The sequence below is a fragment of the Nothoprocta perdicaria genome, unplaced genomic scaffold, assembly GCF_003342845.1.
Source record: "Nothoprocta perdicaria isolate Ctin4 unplaced genomic scaffold, notPer1 scaffold_362, whole genome shotgun sequence".
NCBI lineage: Eukaryota > Metazoa > Chordata > Aves > Tinamiformes > Tinamidae > Nothoprocta > Nothoprocta perdicaria.
The window spans coordinates 527,542-545,620 of record NW_020455602.1 but is presented as its reverse complement, the minus strand read 5'-3'; the positions used below and the strand labels follow the sequence as shown (position 1 = coordinate 545,620).

At 41.2% G+C, this 18,079-nt stretch overlaps 1 protein-coding gene across 1 annotated transcript; it reads left to right on the top strand.

Annotated features, from left to right (window-relative positions):
* Window positions 1-2,288: 2,288 nt before the first annotated feature.
* LOC112951685 (cell surface glycoprotein CD200 receptor 1-A-like) lies at window positions 2,289-16,487 on the top strand. The gene is made up of 6 exons (XM_026044426.1): window positions 2,289-2,376; window positions 12,480-12,791; window positions 13,200-13,448; window positions 14,285-14,348; window positions 15,025-15,073; window positions 16,386-16,487. The coding sequence occupies exons 1-6, from the start codon at window positions 2,289-2,291 to the stop codon at window positions 16,485-16,487; spliced, it is 864 nt and encodes a 287-aa protein (XP_025900211.1).
* The last annotated feature ends 1,592 nt before the right edge of the window (window positions 16,488-18,079 follow it).

Genomic DNA, 18,079 nt, shown 5'->3' with positions numbered 1-18,079 from the left:
GCCAAATTCCTAGATGAGATCATTGTATTTCACTGTCAGGGTGTGCACATTCTCTGAGTTTTGCAGATCTGTCAATAGCAGAGAGTATTATGATACTTTTCCAAAAGCATTTCCAATTTGGGAGATAATTTGATTTACCCATGTATGTACAGTCTGTCATCATTGGAAATGAAGGGGTTTTTTTTTAAATTAATTTATGTCTGCACCTAGAAAATTAAAACCCATCTTTAAAGCTCCTTTACTACTTATTGAACAAATTATTTGTATGGCATCTGCCATCAGCAAGGACTTTAAGGCTGAGCAAAGCCACTTCAAACACAGCAGATCACAGACTATGCTTTTGTCGAATAATATCTGATGACATTATGATAATTAATAGAAAATGCTCTGCAATACCCACACTGAAAACCACAGGCATAGCCCAGACCTGTTCTCTTCACACACAGAAAATGGGGAAAATTCAGTGCCTGGAAAGCTTTGAATAGAGGCTCTTCATTGCACCTTAAGTGATCCTTGAGTTTTCTCTGCTGCTGTGTGCTGTACTTGGGTCTTCAACTGCACCTTCTTAGCAACTTCATTATTCTTAGCCATGTCTCAGACTTCAGCTTTTGCTGTCAAAATCCAACATAGATCTCTCCTTCTCCTTTCCATCAAATGCACACTACATTTCTGACTGATGGACCCAGAAAACCTAGACTTTTCCCACCTCTACATGCATCCCAGCATCCATGCTTATTTCTCCATCTAGATCATCCTGTTTCCCACTCTTATGGTCATTTCCCCTGTCATGGCATCCTGGCTCCCAAGATATCACTGACAGGCCAGGCTTCAAGGAGTAAGACATAAGATGCAAGTCCTCATCACTTCTAGTGATAAATTTATGGTTTTAGAAATATCCCACCACAGACTTTTCAAATATCACTTCTTAAAATTTGTTGTTTGCTGTTAATGGTAAAAAAAGGAACTGTTGCAGTACTTCCCAGACTCAGCTCTTCTCAAATTAATGGACTAGCTCGTTGTATGAGCCCCTTATTTCCTGGTCTCTCTGGCTCCAATCAGAAAAACATTCCCAAAGATTTTAATGTCATTTTATATGATATTTGCTCATCAAAAGAATCCAGCTGTCTAGCTCCTTCTGGTCAGACCTTTCACTGGGACAACTTAGAGTAGAATTTTCCTTGTTATAAAAAGCTTGTTCACTCTTTTCCAAAATCTCCACTACCCCACTGCATCTTTCATTATGTTCAATTCACTATCTATCCAATGTGTCAAGTGTTTGTGCATTTTGCTCCACCTTTCCTTCCTCTGGCCTCTGCATTAAACCTCAGCGGCATTTCTTTCCCATTTAAGGCCTTCTCCTGCATATGTTTTGCCTACTTCTCTCTCCATTTTGGTAATTTAATCTCTACTTATGTGGCCACAACACTCCCTCCCACACTAACTGTAGACAGTAATAAGATCCTGCGACCAAGAAGATCCAGCTGAATTTCTGCCTTATCTGAATATTCTGGGAAGGGAACGATCTGAACCTGTTAGATAGAATATGTTAGAATATGCCTGAATATGTTAGAGACGTGCAGAAACATGTACAATGTTCTAAAAAAAAAAAAAGCTAAAAAAAAAAAGTCAACATTTTCTCAGTGAAAGGTGTGAACCAGCTTCAATATTAGTACTTTTTCTGTTGAGAGATAGGTAAAGAGCATTTTCTTTTCCCTCAACACACAGTCTCTTCCTTAGGGTCTGGAAAGTCTTCCCATTCAAAATGAGAACAGAGTTGCCAATAGCTAAGCATCTACAGAGGGGAAAACTCATTAAAAATGTCAGTTATAGAGAACATGTAAAACTGCTTTATTTTTACATGGGGGGCAGAAGAAGGAATTTCCTCTGTATAAAGAAACTTTTGCTCCCTAAGGTTAAGATTTTCTCTTTGATACTAAACCCCACCTTGATTAATCTCCTTCACTTTTGCCCCATGTGAGCTGTGTTGCAGGGTTTATCTTCACTCATCAACCTTGTGAGAGGAGCCAATGAACGGAAGGCAGAGCAGTTCAGTGTTTCCTCAGTGTTCGCCTAGGCTCTCAGCACAGGAAGCCTAGTGCTGCGAAGAGGCAGAAGGAGGAACCTCTCCAGCTTTGAGGAGCGAGTCAGTCATGACTGCACACCCTTAGAGGAGGCAAGAGAAAACACTCATGTTGGCTGGCCAGCATGTCCTGGGGGACAAGGAAAGCTTCCTGCAACTACAGCTAGGTTTGCAGTGGGATGGATGGAGTGACGAAGCTGCCTGAGCCATGAAAGCAGAATTTGACATGACAATTGCTGGGAAGACTGTGTGTGTCTCTCTGCTGCTCYTCATTGCCAAGCTCATGGGAACAGTGGGTGAGTCTGAATGTTCTCTGGGAGTGACCAGTTGTCAGGGTGGAAAAAAGGGAACCACACACTAATATTTTATTCCCATAAGGGCTATGAATCACACTGTGCCTTTCTTTTACTGAAAATTATGGAACGTAGTTAAAATATGTACCTGGTATAGCCATCCCTGCTTTCCCTTTCTCAGTGGTCACAAGGCTCTCTATTGTTAACTCCATGACTTCTGTGTAGGTAATTACTTATTGGCCCTTAAGTAAGCATGTGCCATTTGTCACAGAAAATGTCTTCTTTACTCCAGCCTCTAAATTCCTATCATCTGCAAAACTGATCTGTTTAACTTATTAAAATATTCACTGAAAACAGTTTGAGAACTTGAAGTCTTTGGTCAGATAGTCTGTCCTAGGTTTCTACTGAATGACAGGCAGCAGATACTATGAGATTGGTCAGGTATTTGTTATGTTCTGGTGGGACATCACTGGTGTGTTTACAGTAAGGAACAGGTTCTAGAATTTAATTCTGAGGCTGGTAGGAGTTATTACCATGAAGAGTGGGCCCAGCTTTTCCACCATATACTCTAATGCATAAATTAATTGAAGATTTTCTAAAATAACATCTAAACTGCCCTAATACAATCTTCAAAGAAACATGCCTTGTGACATTTACATCTGCATTTCCCCTTGTTCTGTCCCAAACACAACCTGTGATGGTGTCTAGTTTCAGAACTTCAGAGACAAAACCTCCGGTGCTGCATTTTGTACCCAGAGCTATAGTCATTCATAAGAATAAGGTCTGGGGAATCTTGCTATGTTCCCATACCTTTGCACTCTGTAAGAAAACACTAGAAAAAATTACTGCACTAAAGTCAGTCACTAAGCAAGGTATGGCGAGGTCGTAAGTGTGTTTTCATAGCAGTCCCAACTCTGCTCATTTCACAGTGCGAATTAAAGGACGGCATTCAACACACCCTTTGCAGCTAATATTCTATTTTTGTTTAGAATACCAGGAAACTGTCACTTAAGCATAAATAAACAGTACGGCATTTGTATATTCTTCTTCCCATAAGGAAGAGAATATAAAGTCGGGTTCAGCATGCAAACAAAATATAAAACATTATGTGTATCAGTTTCTACAGTGAGAAATGCCCAGAAGGCCCTTGCAGTTTGTTACAGAGTGCCATTTCAAAGAAATACTGCCTGTTTTTTTCTGAGATGTATTGTCAGGCCCTTTCCCTTCATCCATTTCAGCTCACATTCTGTGAGGATGAAGATCTACTCACTTTGCACAGAAAAGCTGTGAAACCAAATTTAAAAATTACAGGAAGAGCCATAGCTTTTAAATTCAGTAACGATGTACTCTCAGTTGAGGATTTGGTCAAAAGTGTTCTCTATTACTAGTTAATCCTAACACATGGGTTAAACACTGACCCATTCCTGCACTAAAGTATTTCTACCCAGTCATGTTTGCATTGAGATATAGGTAATTTACCCAAGAATAGAAACACAGTTTCAGAAAGGACCCCTAAATCACAGGATCAGATCACCTTTTGCAGTGTTGTCTCATGAACACTTTTCAGAAATAATTTTAGCATCAATGGGAAGGCAYATTAGCATGATTGCAAGGCTGTTTTAGATTCTCATTGTGGCAACTTTCTCTATTCTAATTTCTAGCCTCTATTTATTGTATTTTCTCTTTTCATATTATTACATTTTGAAGAGCTGAACTTCAGCTCACATCTACAATTCCTCTTATCAAGGTCACCCGATTCTTTTTGTACATCATTTCCATTCTTTATATTAATGATGCTTTATGCTGTCTGCCATCAAAAAATTTCCTCACACACTCCTAATACTATGCCAGGGCCATTAGTAAAATTGTTAAATAGAATTAGCATAAAAATTGTCTGCTGATAAACATTATTAGCAAACTCCCTTTTCGTACTCCTTTTAGTGCTGCCTGTGTCTTTCTCTGAAGAAAGGGGAAAAGACTAAACAGACTGAAATGAGAACAGAAGTTTCCAAAGAATAAGGAGGAATATGAATAAAGCATGGGCAGCTACCTATAAAGACATAAGCCTGTGCTGGTTTTACTGTGTCCAAAATTACCCTTTTAAAGATAGGATCACACTGAAGAAGTTGTGACTGCAGCTCCAAGAGATCGAATAACATGAGCTAAAGCCAGCTACTTCAGGTGTCTCTATCATGCAGTTCAGAGCACTCTAACTACTGAGTACTCACTGGGCTGGCGGAGTAGAGTTTGCAGCCTACACTCTTCCGTGCTCGTGTGGCTATATTTTCACTTTAATATATTTAAAACTCTGTCAGTGCTGTAGCAATCCCTCGCCTAGCAGCACTCCCATTTATCTTGCACTCTATTCCAGACCAGCCTTGTTAAGTGCCATAGGCACTCTGGCATGAGAAGGGGAGAACAGATGCAGAGTTTAACGTGTTTTATCTGGCCTCTTCCAAGCATCCGGGCTGCCTTTTTGATTATAACTTACTATGAGTCATGTAATATGTTCATTCCAAGATGCAGTTAGGCATTTGCTTGTGGTATATCATTGTTTCAGTTCATTACTCCTCTTTAATACGTCGTCATCTTCTGTGTGTGGAGGAGATGCACCAAAAGGTTGTGGTAGATTGTTAGTGCAAGAAATTAGGACTCCCTTGGATTATATCCAAGAAAGTAAAGCAATATCTTCAGTGAAAAACAACAAATAAACAAAAACCTCCACCTTCTTTAAAAGACCAATTTCTAAAGAAATGGTCAGGGAACTTGAGTCATTTGGGGACAAGAAAAAGTTCTCCTATGGGTTAGAACTTATTTAAAGAATACCAGAATACCAGAGGCTGGATATCTTTCCTATTTGGAAGGAATCAAAAGACCTTTTCAACTCTTTAATCGTCTCTGACTGTGCATTGAACTCCTGAAAACTTAAATGCTTTCACAATTAGATTTTCCTATTTTTTAAATATTTCTCTCTCCTTTTACCATGTAAAAGACTGAGAAACAGGAGAAATGACTAAGCAACTGACATGGCAAAGTGCAACTAGTTTCCCCCAAGAGTTGTCACATATACAATATAAATAAAGTGAAAAAGAGCAAAGTATTTTCCCCCAATCTTTTTCGATTACAGTAATCTTAGTATGATAATGGCAGCCACCCCATTTTGGAAACACGCATATCAACTTCTCAATTGACTGTGTTTTTTCCTGAGATAAGATATGCTCATTTTCAAATATAAAACTGCAGTCCATCCTGCATTGGGATGTGTACTCAATGTACAGCTGAGGGGAGACACTGAGGGAATACACAATATTGTTTGAACTTGAATTAGAGGAACTTCAGCTAAAACTGAACTGAAAGCTTTCAACTGTATCTACCCATAAAATCTGTCAAATGATATTCCAAAGTGATCTGGTTTAGGTCAGTTGCCAAAAAATGACAGTTCATTCAGCCTCTGAGCTGCACAGAACTGAACCTGAATCTGACTTGCCTATTTTCCACATCAGGGTGTCAGTGATGTGCCTTCCTAGGCTCCTGGGCTCTGCTCCTTCTGACTAATGGAAAAAAAATGACTATTATCTTCCAGAATCCACTAATTTTCAAAGAAGATGACTGAAAATGAGAGATTATGTACAACAAATGCACAGACCTACAATTCTTGATGTCCTCTTTCCTGTATGGAATGAAATAGTTAACAGTGCTGACCTTTCATTGCTGTCCTTCAGTTATCGCTGTGCCACTGAGATGAACTAGCTGATAGCTCAGCCTCTTCAGTCTGCTTGTTCTCCACTGAGCTACAGCGAGCGAGGCCCTTGCGGTACTGGGTATTGCCTTTTTCAGCAGTAGTATCTGTCACCTCAGCTCAGCTATAAGATGGGATTTCACCTTTAGAGAAGTAGCAGTACAGCATATGGGGTTGTTTTGGAGCCTTCCTTCAAGTAGGCAAATGCTGACATGCATGGCATATGTGGCCATGATGCTTTAGGTCATGAACCAAGCACCTATCACAGTAACTGACTTTTAGCTATTTCACAGTATAAAAAGACCAAGAAGACAAGAGTGCAAGGACATATCTGAATTAAAATGCTCACAGCACTGTTTTTTTCCTCCATTTACCAGAGAGTGGAATCATGTTGTTTATTTACATTTTTGGCAGCAGACACCTGTCCTTTAGTTTCAGGGAAATCCCTAGAGGGAAGGGGAGATGATGTCTTCCCTCAGAAGCTGAACACATACCCCAAGGGTGCAGGCTGGGGCAAGCAGCAGAAGGAAGACATAGGCAGCTGATGGGGAGACCCCTGCAAAGGACTTGCTTAGAGCAGAGCCACAAGTCATAAAAGTGATGGAAAAGCAGCCCAGAAGAGATCACATGGAGTCTGTGCCATCTGAGAAGCCGTTGAAAGCTGTTGGAGTAGAGAAGAAGACAGTAGGAAAGAATTTATTCTGCAGGGGCACAGAGGGCAAGCAAAATTTTTTCTCAGGCCATTTTCTTTAATCAGTCTAGTCACTAATTCTGAGGTTTCTAAAGAGCTATCACTTCATAACTTTATCACTTCATCACATTGCTTTATGTCCTAATAAAATGTTCTTTTAAAAGACTAGAAGACTTTGGATATGCTCACTAGGAAGAAAAAGGTGTGTGGCATGCCCAACTTCAGCCCTTGAGGGCCTATCAGCATCTCCACRTGAAAGGAAATGTTAAGGCTGACAAGGAGGGGCAGGATTGGGATGAGGTTAATTTCCATTTAATGAACTGTCTTTGTGTTGGTGGATCCCTAGCTGTCTGCAGACTCATTCCTGGGCATATACATTTTGGACTCTCTTTAAATGAAACTAACTGTGGGGGTAAGTCATGACATCTTCTTAGACTATATTTTAACCTGAAATAGAAATAAAGGGAAAGCCACTTTCCATATGAAACTGACAAGAAATGAGCTAATACTCTTCTTATGAGCTCTTTTTCAGAAGATTCTCAAGTATTACCCATGCCCTATTTTGCCTGTGAGTCATAAGGTTTTAGCTCAAAGAATTTAAACTGAATTTGGTGCTATGTTCCATGACTAAAAGAAGTATATTTTGTGTCTGCTTTCTTGGGAGGGTGGCAAGTACATTGGAATATTTCTGCACCATGTGATGATGTGAATGAGCATCTACAGAACTGAAAGCCGAGTAACTATCTACATGGCTAAAAAGAGGGCTAATGAGTTAGGACCCAGAATACTGTGACTCTGGCTACACTGCTTTTGGGATGCAGTCTACTAACTCTCTAAGCATTCTGCTAGAATACCATGCTTCCATCCTTCCAGGCTTCCAGGCTACCTTAAACCAGGAAAGGGTGAAAAAGTGTAAGTTGCATCTTGGTCCTTTACACTTTTCTGACTTTCTCTGTCTTCTGCATGACAATGGACAGTCAGAGTTTTAGACCATTCTTGGGAAAATGTTAGCAGGGTCATAATATAAAAGCTTCAACTAATCTGTTTCTGTTCTACAGAGATAAAGTACACTTCCTGTTCCACTTTTAAGAAGAGGCCTTCATAGTCATTCAGAAATATGATTTAACCAATTTTCAGTATCTCTAACATATATATTCATCTTTTACAGAAGATGAATATATATACCCAATTCATTTTTACATTAGTGCCACTTATACACTCTATCAACAAAAGGAGTCATTAAAGTAAGAGCACTTTACATTTGTTATACTTACAGGGCCTCTCTGTAATGGCAGGAGGATGTACATAAGGACAGGATCAGCAAGAATCAGACCTGAATGATTTTTACTGTTTATCTATTATTTGTGAAAAATAACAATTATAAAAGGAAGTCTTGCTAAAAATGTTGTGGTTAATAACGAGATCCAGGGGAATTCAGAATCTTTCTACAAGTTTACAGTAAACCTAAAATTGTACTTAAACATGATTCAGCAGATTTTAAGTTGACTGATGTGGTTTACTCTTTTCAAGTGAATAGTACCTGACTCATTCAGTAGCAGAGGGAAGAAAGGCGCAGCAGAAAGCACCACTTTCGCTCTTCCTTTCTTCCAGTCTTGGAGCACGCAAGCCATTGGTTTGGCGAGGCTGTACATTGCAATAGGCTGCTTAAGAGAGGCAGAATTGAAAGACAAGTAAACTCACCAATTTATATAAATGATACTGCCTCCTGTTAATGTGCACAGCATTGGCATTCCTGAGCAGTATTTGAAAGCATTAGGCCCTCCGAAACAGCCCCAACACACAACCTGTATCAATGCTTAGGTTTGCTTAGTCATGTTTAGGAGAGGTCAGCCACACTGCTGACTCACTGCTCCAAGGCACTTGGCAGCCTTGAATTGGGGGAGAAAGAACTTTGTTCTCCAGTTTTCAGAGACATTCATAGACTTCATACCCAGAAGCCATCACAAGATGAAAGGCTTCTTTCAATTCCCCTTCTGGTAAATTCATGTATATTTAAAAAAGACACTTCATGCTGTCATGAAATACCATTCAGTAGGAAACATTGGTCAAWTAAAAATATTTCCAATATATTACTGCACCCCAGAATACTGCTGGCAATTGAATTAGGAAAACAAAGAATTGAGTGGCCAGTAGATTTATTTATTTATTTCATCACAAAGATAAAAGCAATTGTAATTTTCCTGAACAAACAGTCCTGAGATTGATCAATGTGAAGAGAACAAGTATGACTGACATTCAGCATGTGCAAAATGATTCAGCCCTGAAAGCTTGTGAGAAAAGAAAATCCAGGTAGATTTGTTGCCTGGCTCTGAAGAAATTCAGAGACCTGTAAGCAAAAATCTGAAGGCAGTCCTGAAGGTGTAACTTGGGATGAAATAACACAGCACACAGAGGGGTGGAGCAGCAGACTGGCTCTCACCTCCACTGGCCAACATGGTAACTTACAGACAGGACATGATGACTAGGCCCAGACCTTTTTAAAAAGATATCTAGCTTCTTAGTGTCGGCAGTCCCCCAACCATGAGACAAAGAAAGTGGGCATTGTGTCTGACTCCATGCAAGAGTCATACTTCAAAGCCCAGAAGAAGAGTGAGTTTCATAGAAGGAAATATAAAAAATAAAGTGCTTTCCAGAAAAAAATCAAGAACAAGACAGGCTCAATACTAGGGAATCAACAGAGTTGATGTGTCAACAGAATAACGTTTCTCTGCAGTCAACGTAAAAATAAAGAGAAATAGGGATACAGGCATATTTCCACTCTCGTAGCTGCATCATGGCATACTGATGGATGAGATTTACATACACGTCCTGTATGTAAAACCCTTGCAGTACTTTTTTGCAGCCCCTGCAAGTACAGTAACCTTGTGAATAATATATGTCCATAAAGATTCAGAAAAATGAAAAGCCATCCTGCCCCATAAAGCAAATACCTTTCCTTCTGCACCAATCTCCATCATTCTTATCTGTGCTGTGGTCATGCCGAAGTGAACTAGACATGACCTTTGCCCACAGTCCTGACGTTTGTGCAAAAGTAGAACTAAACTTGCTCAGTTCCTTGGCTGCAACAGTTCAAGAGAAAAGTCATCATGAGGTGGCCAAACGCAAGTCAGAAGCTATTGGAAGCTATAGTTATTAGCAGCCCTGGAGAGTTCAGACACAGTTCTACAAGGAGTGGGGAAAGGGGTCACTGGTGAGAGGTGCGTATAACCTCATCCGTCTCATTAACCACCCCAATGCACTGCTGCATTTAGGTTCAGTACATGTTCGTTCCACATAGAACAAGAGCAATACAGAACCCTGACAATTTGTCTGTTTTTAAGTCGTGTCTTCTCATTTCTGTGGAATTTGAAAAACACAACCTTTTTTTTTTTTTTAATGGCCCAAAGGCTGAAATTTGCTAAAATCAAGAACCCTGAGTATGTGAAGGTCTCTCCTCCTACATCACAAGGTGTTGTCCTACACCACCTACAGCTGGAAAGTCTGATATGCTGCAGAAAAAAAGGTACTAGGCAGATCACCAAAACATACAAGAGCAAGCAGAATTTATCGCAAAGAGCTAGTGCTGCTTGTCTTCGGCAATGGAATGTCCTTATACAAGCTCTCAGTCAGCATAAACCTAATTTTTGTGTGGAATTTAGAGATATGAATAGCCCTAATGAAGTTTATGTTTGTTTGTTTTTTGTCAGTGAACACTGCTGTGAAAGCACAGCTGGATCTTGGCCATTGTGAACATCCTCTATGTGTCTTTACATATACATATGCGCTAATGTCCCATATGCTGACAGCAGGGATGTAGCTTCAAAGATCAAGCTACAGGACCCTAAGTTCAGACAATTAATTTGCTTTTCAAAAAAACACCTGCACTTTATTATGGGATTAACTCAGCTCCTCCCAGTCAGGAGACACCAAGGAGATATGAATCCCTCCCTCCCCTCAAAAGCACCATTGCTGCTATCCATCTTCCCTGAGGATTTGTCTACCTTGGCACTTTTCAGGTCACCTTGAAACGCTGCATTATCAACTCCTTTTTGATAATAGGCAACTCCTTTTAAGATGGTGTTAAGAGGTCTGTTATAGAAGAACTGCTCCCATGCACTTTGCTCTGGGCAAGGCAGAAAGAATGCGCCTCTCCTAGCAAAGCTGATGATCACAGAAAAGCTACTGTTGTGCTGATGCAAAAGTAAGAGCAGAAAAACATCCTGGATTGAATGCAGCCTATACTCTGTACTGCCCATTGGGGTCTGAAAATAGGTTTGCTTTGGCTGCATATAATGCATTCAGTATATGCACAAAACTCATCATAGGGACTCGGCCATATGCAAATAGCTGCGTGGATCATGTTGAATTTTTATGATGGCTCCAATCATGGGGGAGATGATGCATCAGTAGGCACAAGGATTTTAAGGTAATCACAAAGCAGCCAAAAGTCACACACCTAGAAGCTTCACATCGTAGCTTCACATTCATAGCGTCTCCAGCAGGTCGAGGGAAGTGATCATCCCCCTCTACTCAGCCCTGGTGAGGCCACATCTGGAGTACTGTGTCCAGTTCTGGGCTCCCCAGTACAAGAGGGATGTGGAGCTGCTGGAGAGAGTCCAGCGCAGGGCTACGAGGATGATCAGGGGCCTGGAACATCTGCCATATGAGCAAAGGCTGAGGGAGCTGGGCCTGTTCAGCCTGGAGAAGAGGAGGCTGAGGGGGGACCTGATCAGCGTGTATAAATACCTCAAGGGAGGGAGGGAGGAGGAGGGGGGCGGCCTCTTTTCAGTGGTGGACAGTGATAGGACTAGAGGAAATGGCTTCAAACTGAAGCATCGGAAGTTCCACAGGAACTTAAGGAAGCATTTCTTCACTGTGAGGGTGACAAAGCACTGGAACAGGTTGCCCAGAGAGGTTGTGGAGTCTCCTTCTTTGGAGATCTTTAAAACCCGCTTGGACGCAGCCCTGTGCCACGTGCTCTAGGTGACCCTGCGTGTGCAGGGGGGTTGGACTCGATGACCTCTGAGGTCTCTTCCAACCTTCGGCATTCTATGATTCTACATGAGAAGGAAAAGATACTCAGCTAAGAAAGAGGGTAGTTACCTTAAGAAAATAGATAATCTCTTTCTCTGGTATTGGAAGTGAGATTAATTTGCATCCTTGATATTTTATCAGAATAGTTGAAGCCAGAAGACCTTCTGAAGAAGGGCAGTATAGGATCAGAGAGCAGGGTCCCATTGAAGGAGCCAAGAGAAAGCAGGTTTCAAATCTGGGAACAGGGTCACTGTATGTAAAGATTATGACAGACATCACAACTACTTAGGGCCTATGAAAAACAGGAAACTACTGCTAGAAACACAATATTGAACTGCTGGCCTGCCTAACCCAAAGTGGAGCAGCACTGTACTTCTCCATTCCCTGGCTGATCCACTAAGACAAGACCTAGTGGAGGATTTACTGCTAGTTTTGAGAGGGTGGGTGATGATAGGGTGTCTTCATAATCCACAGCTCTAATACCAGATTACAGGCAGCTCTTGGGTTGGCAGAGACAGGGCCTCACTCAGGAGTGCAACAGTGCAGACAGTGCCATGGGAAGCACAGGCCACAACTCCAAGGCTATGAGGAACATTCCCACACATCTTGTCACACCTCTTTCTCTTCCCGTGTCTCTTCCAGGGAACATCAGAGAGGAAGCAGCAGCAGTGGGGGGCAGCTTAGTGCTGACCTGCCCTAACAAATCAGATGTAACTCTGGTAACCTGGAAAATAAAGCCCAACACTGGAGGCCACTGCATCTTGGGATACAGGGCTGACTTAAAGCAGGCAAACAGAACAAACTGCACCGAGAATATAACCTGGAAATCAGGACCAGAATATGACTCGGCCCTTCAGATACGGCCCGTGGAAAGAGACAGTGAGGGAAATTACACCTGTGAGATGGCTGCAGGGGACGGGAATTTCCAGATGACCTACCACCTGACTGTGCTAGGTGAGGGGCTCCTGCCTCATTTTGCAGTTCTCCAAGGAATCACATGCAAGCGCGGGCAGAGAGAGCTCCTCTCTCCCCCAGCACAGCAGCAGAAAGAGTATTGCTGCCTGGACAAACTGGGATGCATTTCCTTTCTAGTCCCTCCCTTTCTGCCCTCTCTTTATCTACCAAAACTCTCCTCCCTTCCAATGACRCCTCTGCCCCTGTGCATTTGGGAAAGGGCAAGTCCTGTCCTCCTTCCAGCGTCCTAAAGAAGGATTCTGCAGGTCCATCTGGTTACCCATTAAAGGCAGTCAGTCAGATGCTGCTGCTTTAATATAAGGAACATTCCTGCATTTTGGGTGGGGAATAAGAAACCCCGTCACAACTGCAGCAAACTAACCCCCCATGTCTCCCCAATGTTTGCAGTGCTCCCCAAGGTGAGCGTGTACTGTGACAGCCGCGGGAAGCCCGTGTGCCGGGCAGCGGCGGGGAAGCCAGCCGCCCGCATCTCATGGGTGCCAGGGAGCAACTCCAGCCCCGAGCAGGAAGACCTCAGTGACGGCACCGTGACTGTGCTCAGCACCTTCGTGGGAAACGGCACCGATGTGAGAAGTGCCAACTGCGTCGTGTCCCACCCCGCTCTGGCCCACAACGAGCCCATAGCATGTGGCTCGGGTAAGCTGCTCTCTATGTGCCCCACATTCAGACTCCTGTTCCTTTTAAGAGAGAAAATCCATAATAGCATAGAAACATCCAGAGAAGTCCTATGTAGATAAGAGTAGCTTCCCCATCTGTCTTTACCCGGAATCATTACCAGTTCCAGATGCTATTTCCAAATGTCTTCTTCCTGAAGAAATATCTCTGGTTAGCCTGGTAGTATTCTTTTGGCAATGGGAAAGCTGTTGGAAGCAAATTGAAAGCAGACATGCTCTTTCTGCTAAATTTAGCAGTTGCAAGCTGAATATCAATAAAATCTCTTGAGATACAAAGGCAAGGTCTCATACTCAGACTGTGGGAAGAGAGAGAAGGAGAAACACCTCATGTTTGGCCAGCAGAAACAATAAATCACTTGATTCTGAGTTGTGAATGGAGGATAATGTCACATTGATTGTGTGACATTAGGTTTCTAGTTTTTATATTTTTCTTACATGAGTTGCAATACTGAGATATGCTGAATCCCTGAGGGAAGCTAGAATAACRGTTACCCAGAGGATAACAGTGCCACTGATATCTGAGTGCCACTAATATCATCATATATCACATATCATCTATCATCTCAGTAGGATTTTCAACCCTGCTCTTGTCTCTGACACAGACTATATTTTTTTCTCCATCAAGTTTCATTAGTTTCCTTCCTGCCAAAGGGGATTATCTTTATTTTACAGGCAGACTGAAAATTAATGTGCTAAAGTGACTTTAATCTTATACAGTTAAAGAAACTCATCAGTGAAAAGACATAACTGAGATTAACTCTTTCTGTTTAGAGAACTTAATTCTGTATGCCTCCATAGCGGCTATCCTGAGCATTCTCCTCTTCATCGCTCTCATTTACTGTTTTATGCTCCGCGGTGGCAGGTACGTATGATTAATGAAAGCTTGCCTAGAGCTGCAAGAAATCTTGAAGTATTGCTTGTTACCTTATCATGTGTCTTAAACTCATCTGATCTGGTCACACTGTGCAGCTGTGAGTAACTGAATTAACTAGATCAAATATTTCTACTCCACACTGCAGTCACTGTGTACTGTCTGTATTATCACTGCATAGTGCATCTGACCGAGAAAACTGCAGAAGGGCAAGGGCTGGCAAGGGGTCTTCACTGTGTGGCCTCCAGCACTGAAGGGGAGCTCTTCATTCTGACAGGAAACCAGCTGAGTAAACCTGTTCTTCAGACAGCAAATTCCTTCCAGCTCCTATTCCAAAACTGCTTTTCTTCCCATCCTCCTCCTTCAGATGGGAAGAATTACTTTAAAACAGCTTCACTAAGGGAAAACTTCACATACTTCCAGAAGACTTTGATTTTAGTCTTCTGCTTGAGCTCCCAGAAACACCAGAAGAGACCTCTCAACAGAGTCATGGAGCCAAATTTCAGGCTCAAAAGTCAAGGAGAGAAAGAAACACGAACACATTTTAGCTTTATTTTTGATGATAAAAAAAAAAAAAAGATCTTGTAATAAGAGAAGGTCAAAAGCCTTTCTAGCCCAATATTGAGTTGAGGAATGAATTTGTTTCAATGTGTTTTCTTTCTCACAGGCTGTGCAGCAAAAGCAAACCTGAAACTCCTCCTACACATTCCTCACAGGTAAGGAGATGGATATAGCTTAGACCATCACTAAATCAGGAATCTAGTAGCCTGGAATCATGGTCACTAAAGGCAAATCGTTACATTTTTACTGTCTCCTTTCTGCAGCTGCTGCTGCTACTGCTAAGACACAGGCCTTTGCAATACTTAGCTACCATTTGACCATAGCAACATCTCAGGAGAACAGAGAGCTTATCGTGACCATAACATAGAACTGGAGCAAATAATAGAGGCATATTCTAAGAGGAAACACTCAGCAACTGCCACGGTTTATCTTTGTAAGGAGCAAGTCCAACCACATCTCCCTGGTCATGTCTGATACACTGACCACAACTGCCATGCATGCGATCCTTGCACAGGGTGGCAATATCATGCGTAGGGGAATATTAGCAAAGCTGTTCGTAAATGAAAGAATCACACAAAAAGTAAAAGGAGACTTCAAGCACATATTACACATATACACCTATTATGTTCAGAATGATAATGTGTAGGCTTTTAAAGGCCACTTTCTTGTACGATCAATCCACAATCAAAGTGTCAACTGTACTCAAGCCAAAACACTTTATCAAACAGTGCCAGGGATGTTGAACTTCAAGTTGGGGAACTTGCTTGAATTCCTTAGGCTACTACAGGCCTCCTGTGTGGCTGAGCAATTCACTCATCGTCTCTGTGCCTCTGTTCTCTGCTTTCAGCTACAAATAATGCCAGTTCCTTGCAAGCAGGTTGTGAGACAATTACATTGTGAGACACCTACACTGTCAGTATCTGTGTATCCACAGCAGACACTACGTTAAAATTCTGTCATCAGGCTGAGAAGGTTCTTCAGTTTTGTTGTTTGAATTAGCTCACTCAATTCTGGCTACTTTTGCCCCTCCTTTTCTGCTGTCCTACCTCCCAGTTGCTTCTGACAGGTGCAGCTGCACTAATATAAAATGAGTGGTTCTTGCTGGTGCATTGTAAAATTTTCATTACTGTGACTGTAGATTGAGATTGTAGTCTGATGGCAGAATCCTTTGCGATCAGAACACTAGCATGTTATTTGATCTTTCCAGAGAATGAGATCCTAATCCAAAATTTTGTAGGCAAAAGCAAGGGAATTAATGCCTCAGTTTTACTTACCAAGTCTTTAGCAAAAAAAGCAATATGGGTTCTTTAGCAGAAAAAGTAATATAGGATTTTTCTTGAGTACAAGGGGAATAAATGTAGGAGCATTATTTCCCTGTCACATTATTAGTTCAGATGAAAGGTTTGCAGAGCCTCACCATACTAAAATACTCATTGCACTAACAATTTTTTGGTTTTGTTTTGCCAGGATGACCCCATGGAGGTGGAACCTTATACTACTTATGTGCACAAAGAAAATGTAATTTACAACTCAGTGTCTGACCTGACGGTGGAGCAGAACCTTCCATAAGGACTATTACCAGTCACATGAATGATTCAACAACACCGGAAATGAGGAGGGACATTTTTAAAAGTCTGGCCAAAGGAATAATCTTCTCAGAGGATTTATTCACATTTTGGGGGAAGAGAGACCCCCAGATCTCTTCAAATACCTGGGCTTACTGATGAGTCTATATACATATACACACACACACATATACACTTCTGTTTTGCACCACTTAAAGTGGTGCTGGGAAAATCTGACCGACCTCATGCCACAATTTTTGGAAAAGTTCCTGGGATCAATTTTCCCTTGGCATTTTTACCTCAGGAATCCTATTTTGTAACTCATGTCTAGGCATTACTTTGATACACTAGACACTATACTGCACTTATTTGGGAGAAGGAAGGAGTGTTAAGTCTGAGTTAAAATGAAACACCCTACAACTAACATCCACTTTGTTGTAATTTATAAATGAGGAACATATAGGCTCTGAGTATTAATCCTCACAGAGTATCTCAACTGGCAGAAGTTATCAACAGAGAAGACCTTTAATTACTGGTCTTAAAAACAGAAACAAGTGATGAATTTAGAAGGTCATTCACTAGAAAAGAGACTTCACTGGTATGTTGAATTAACCTCTTACGTTCATATTAAGTATTTCCACTAAAAGTCTTCACTCAATTTTTCATATTTATCACAAGTAATCTTATTGTTAAGATTACTTTTCCTTAAGATTCTCCAAGGAAAGGTATTACTTTCTCTTTTGGAGCATTTGGCATTATTGGCATTCAGTGTAAGAATTCTATTAATCAAATCCAGTAAGCTCTTCCTAGCAGAAGCTCACACCAAACTTCAGGAAAAGAGACAAGGTGAAATATATCCTCTATAACTGTGCAATAATATACAAAAAGGGTAAATGTATRCTAACTCTAGCCATATTTATTTTAACTGCACCTGAAGATATTTTCATTGATATTTCTAAATCTTTTCTTGACTCTTAATACAGCCTTCTAAATACACTTACAAGTTCACTTTGTTGTGTACAAAATACCTTACATATCTCAGTGTGTCATAACCTGTTAAGATGACTTCTTCTCACTTTCCCAAAATATTTTTTGAGAGTAAGTTAAATGAATGAAATTGTCCTCAATATACTAAAGGCTCTTTAACTTTTGGGGTGATTGCTTACTAGCTAAAGCATGAACTGATTCTCCAGTAAGGACAGAGCACATTTCTAAATCTCTGTATACTACCTTTTGCTTCAGTATTTTAAAAGTCAGACAGAATACTTGGTCTGATGGTAGAATCACAACTGGGTTTAGACCAGAAATGTCTTTGCAGAAATGTCTTTGCCACACATTCCTCCAGCTCTTTTGAGCTAGTGCCTGAGGACCATGGTCCAGGGCTCAGAAAATGCACATTTAAATTTATTCCAGTTCTTAAATGTATTACTCAACTAAACCAACCCAAATAGTTACGGATGCAAATACTCATGCTACCAACTATGAAACTGCCGCTTCCAACCCGGTGGGCTCTGCATGCAACTATTGTTCTTCTCTTTTTCTTTATTTCATTTTGCAACAGAAGGGAACAAAGCTGAAAAGTGTATTTCACAGAAT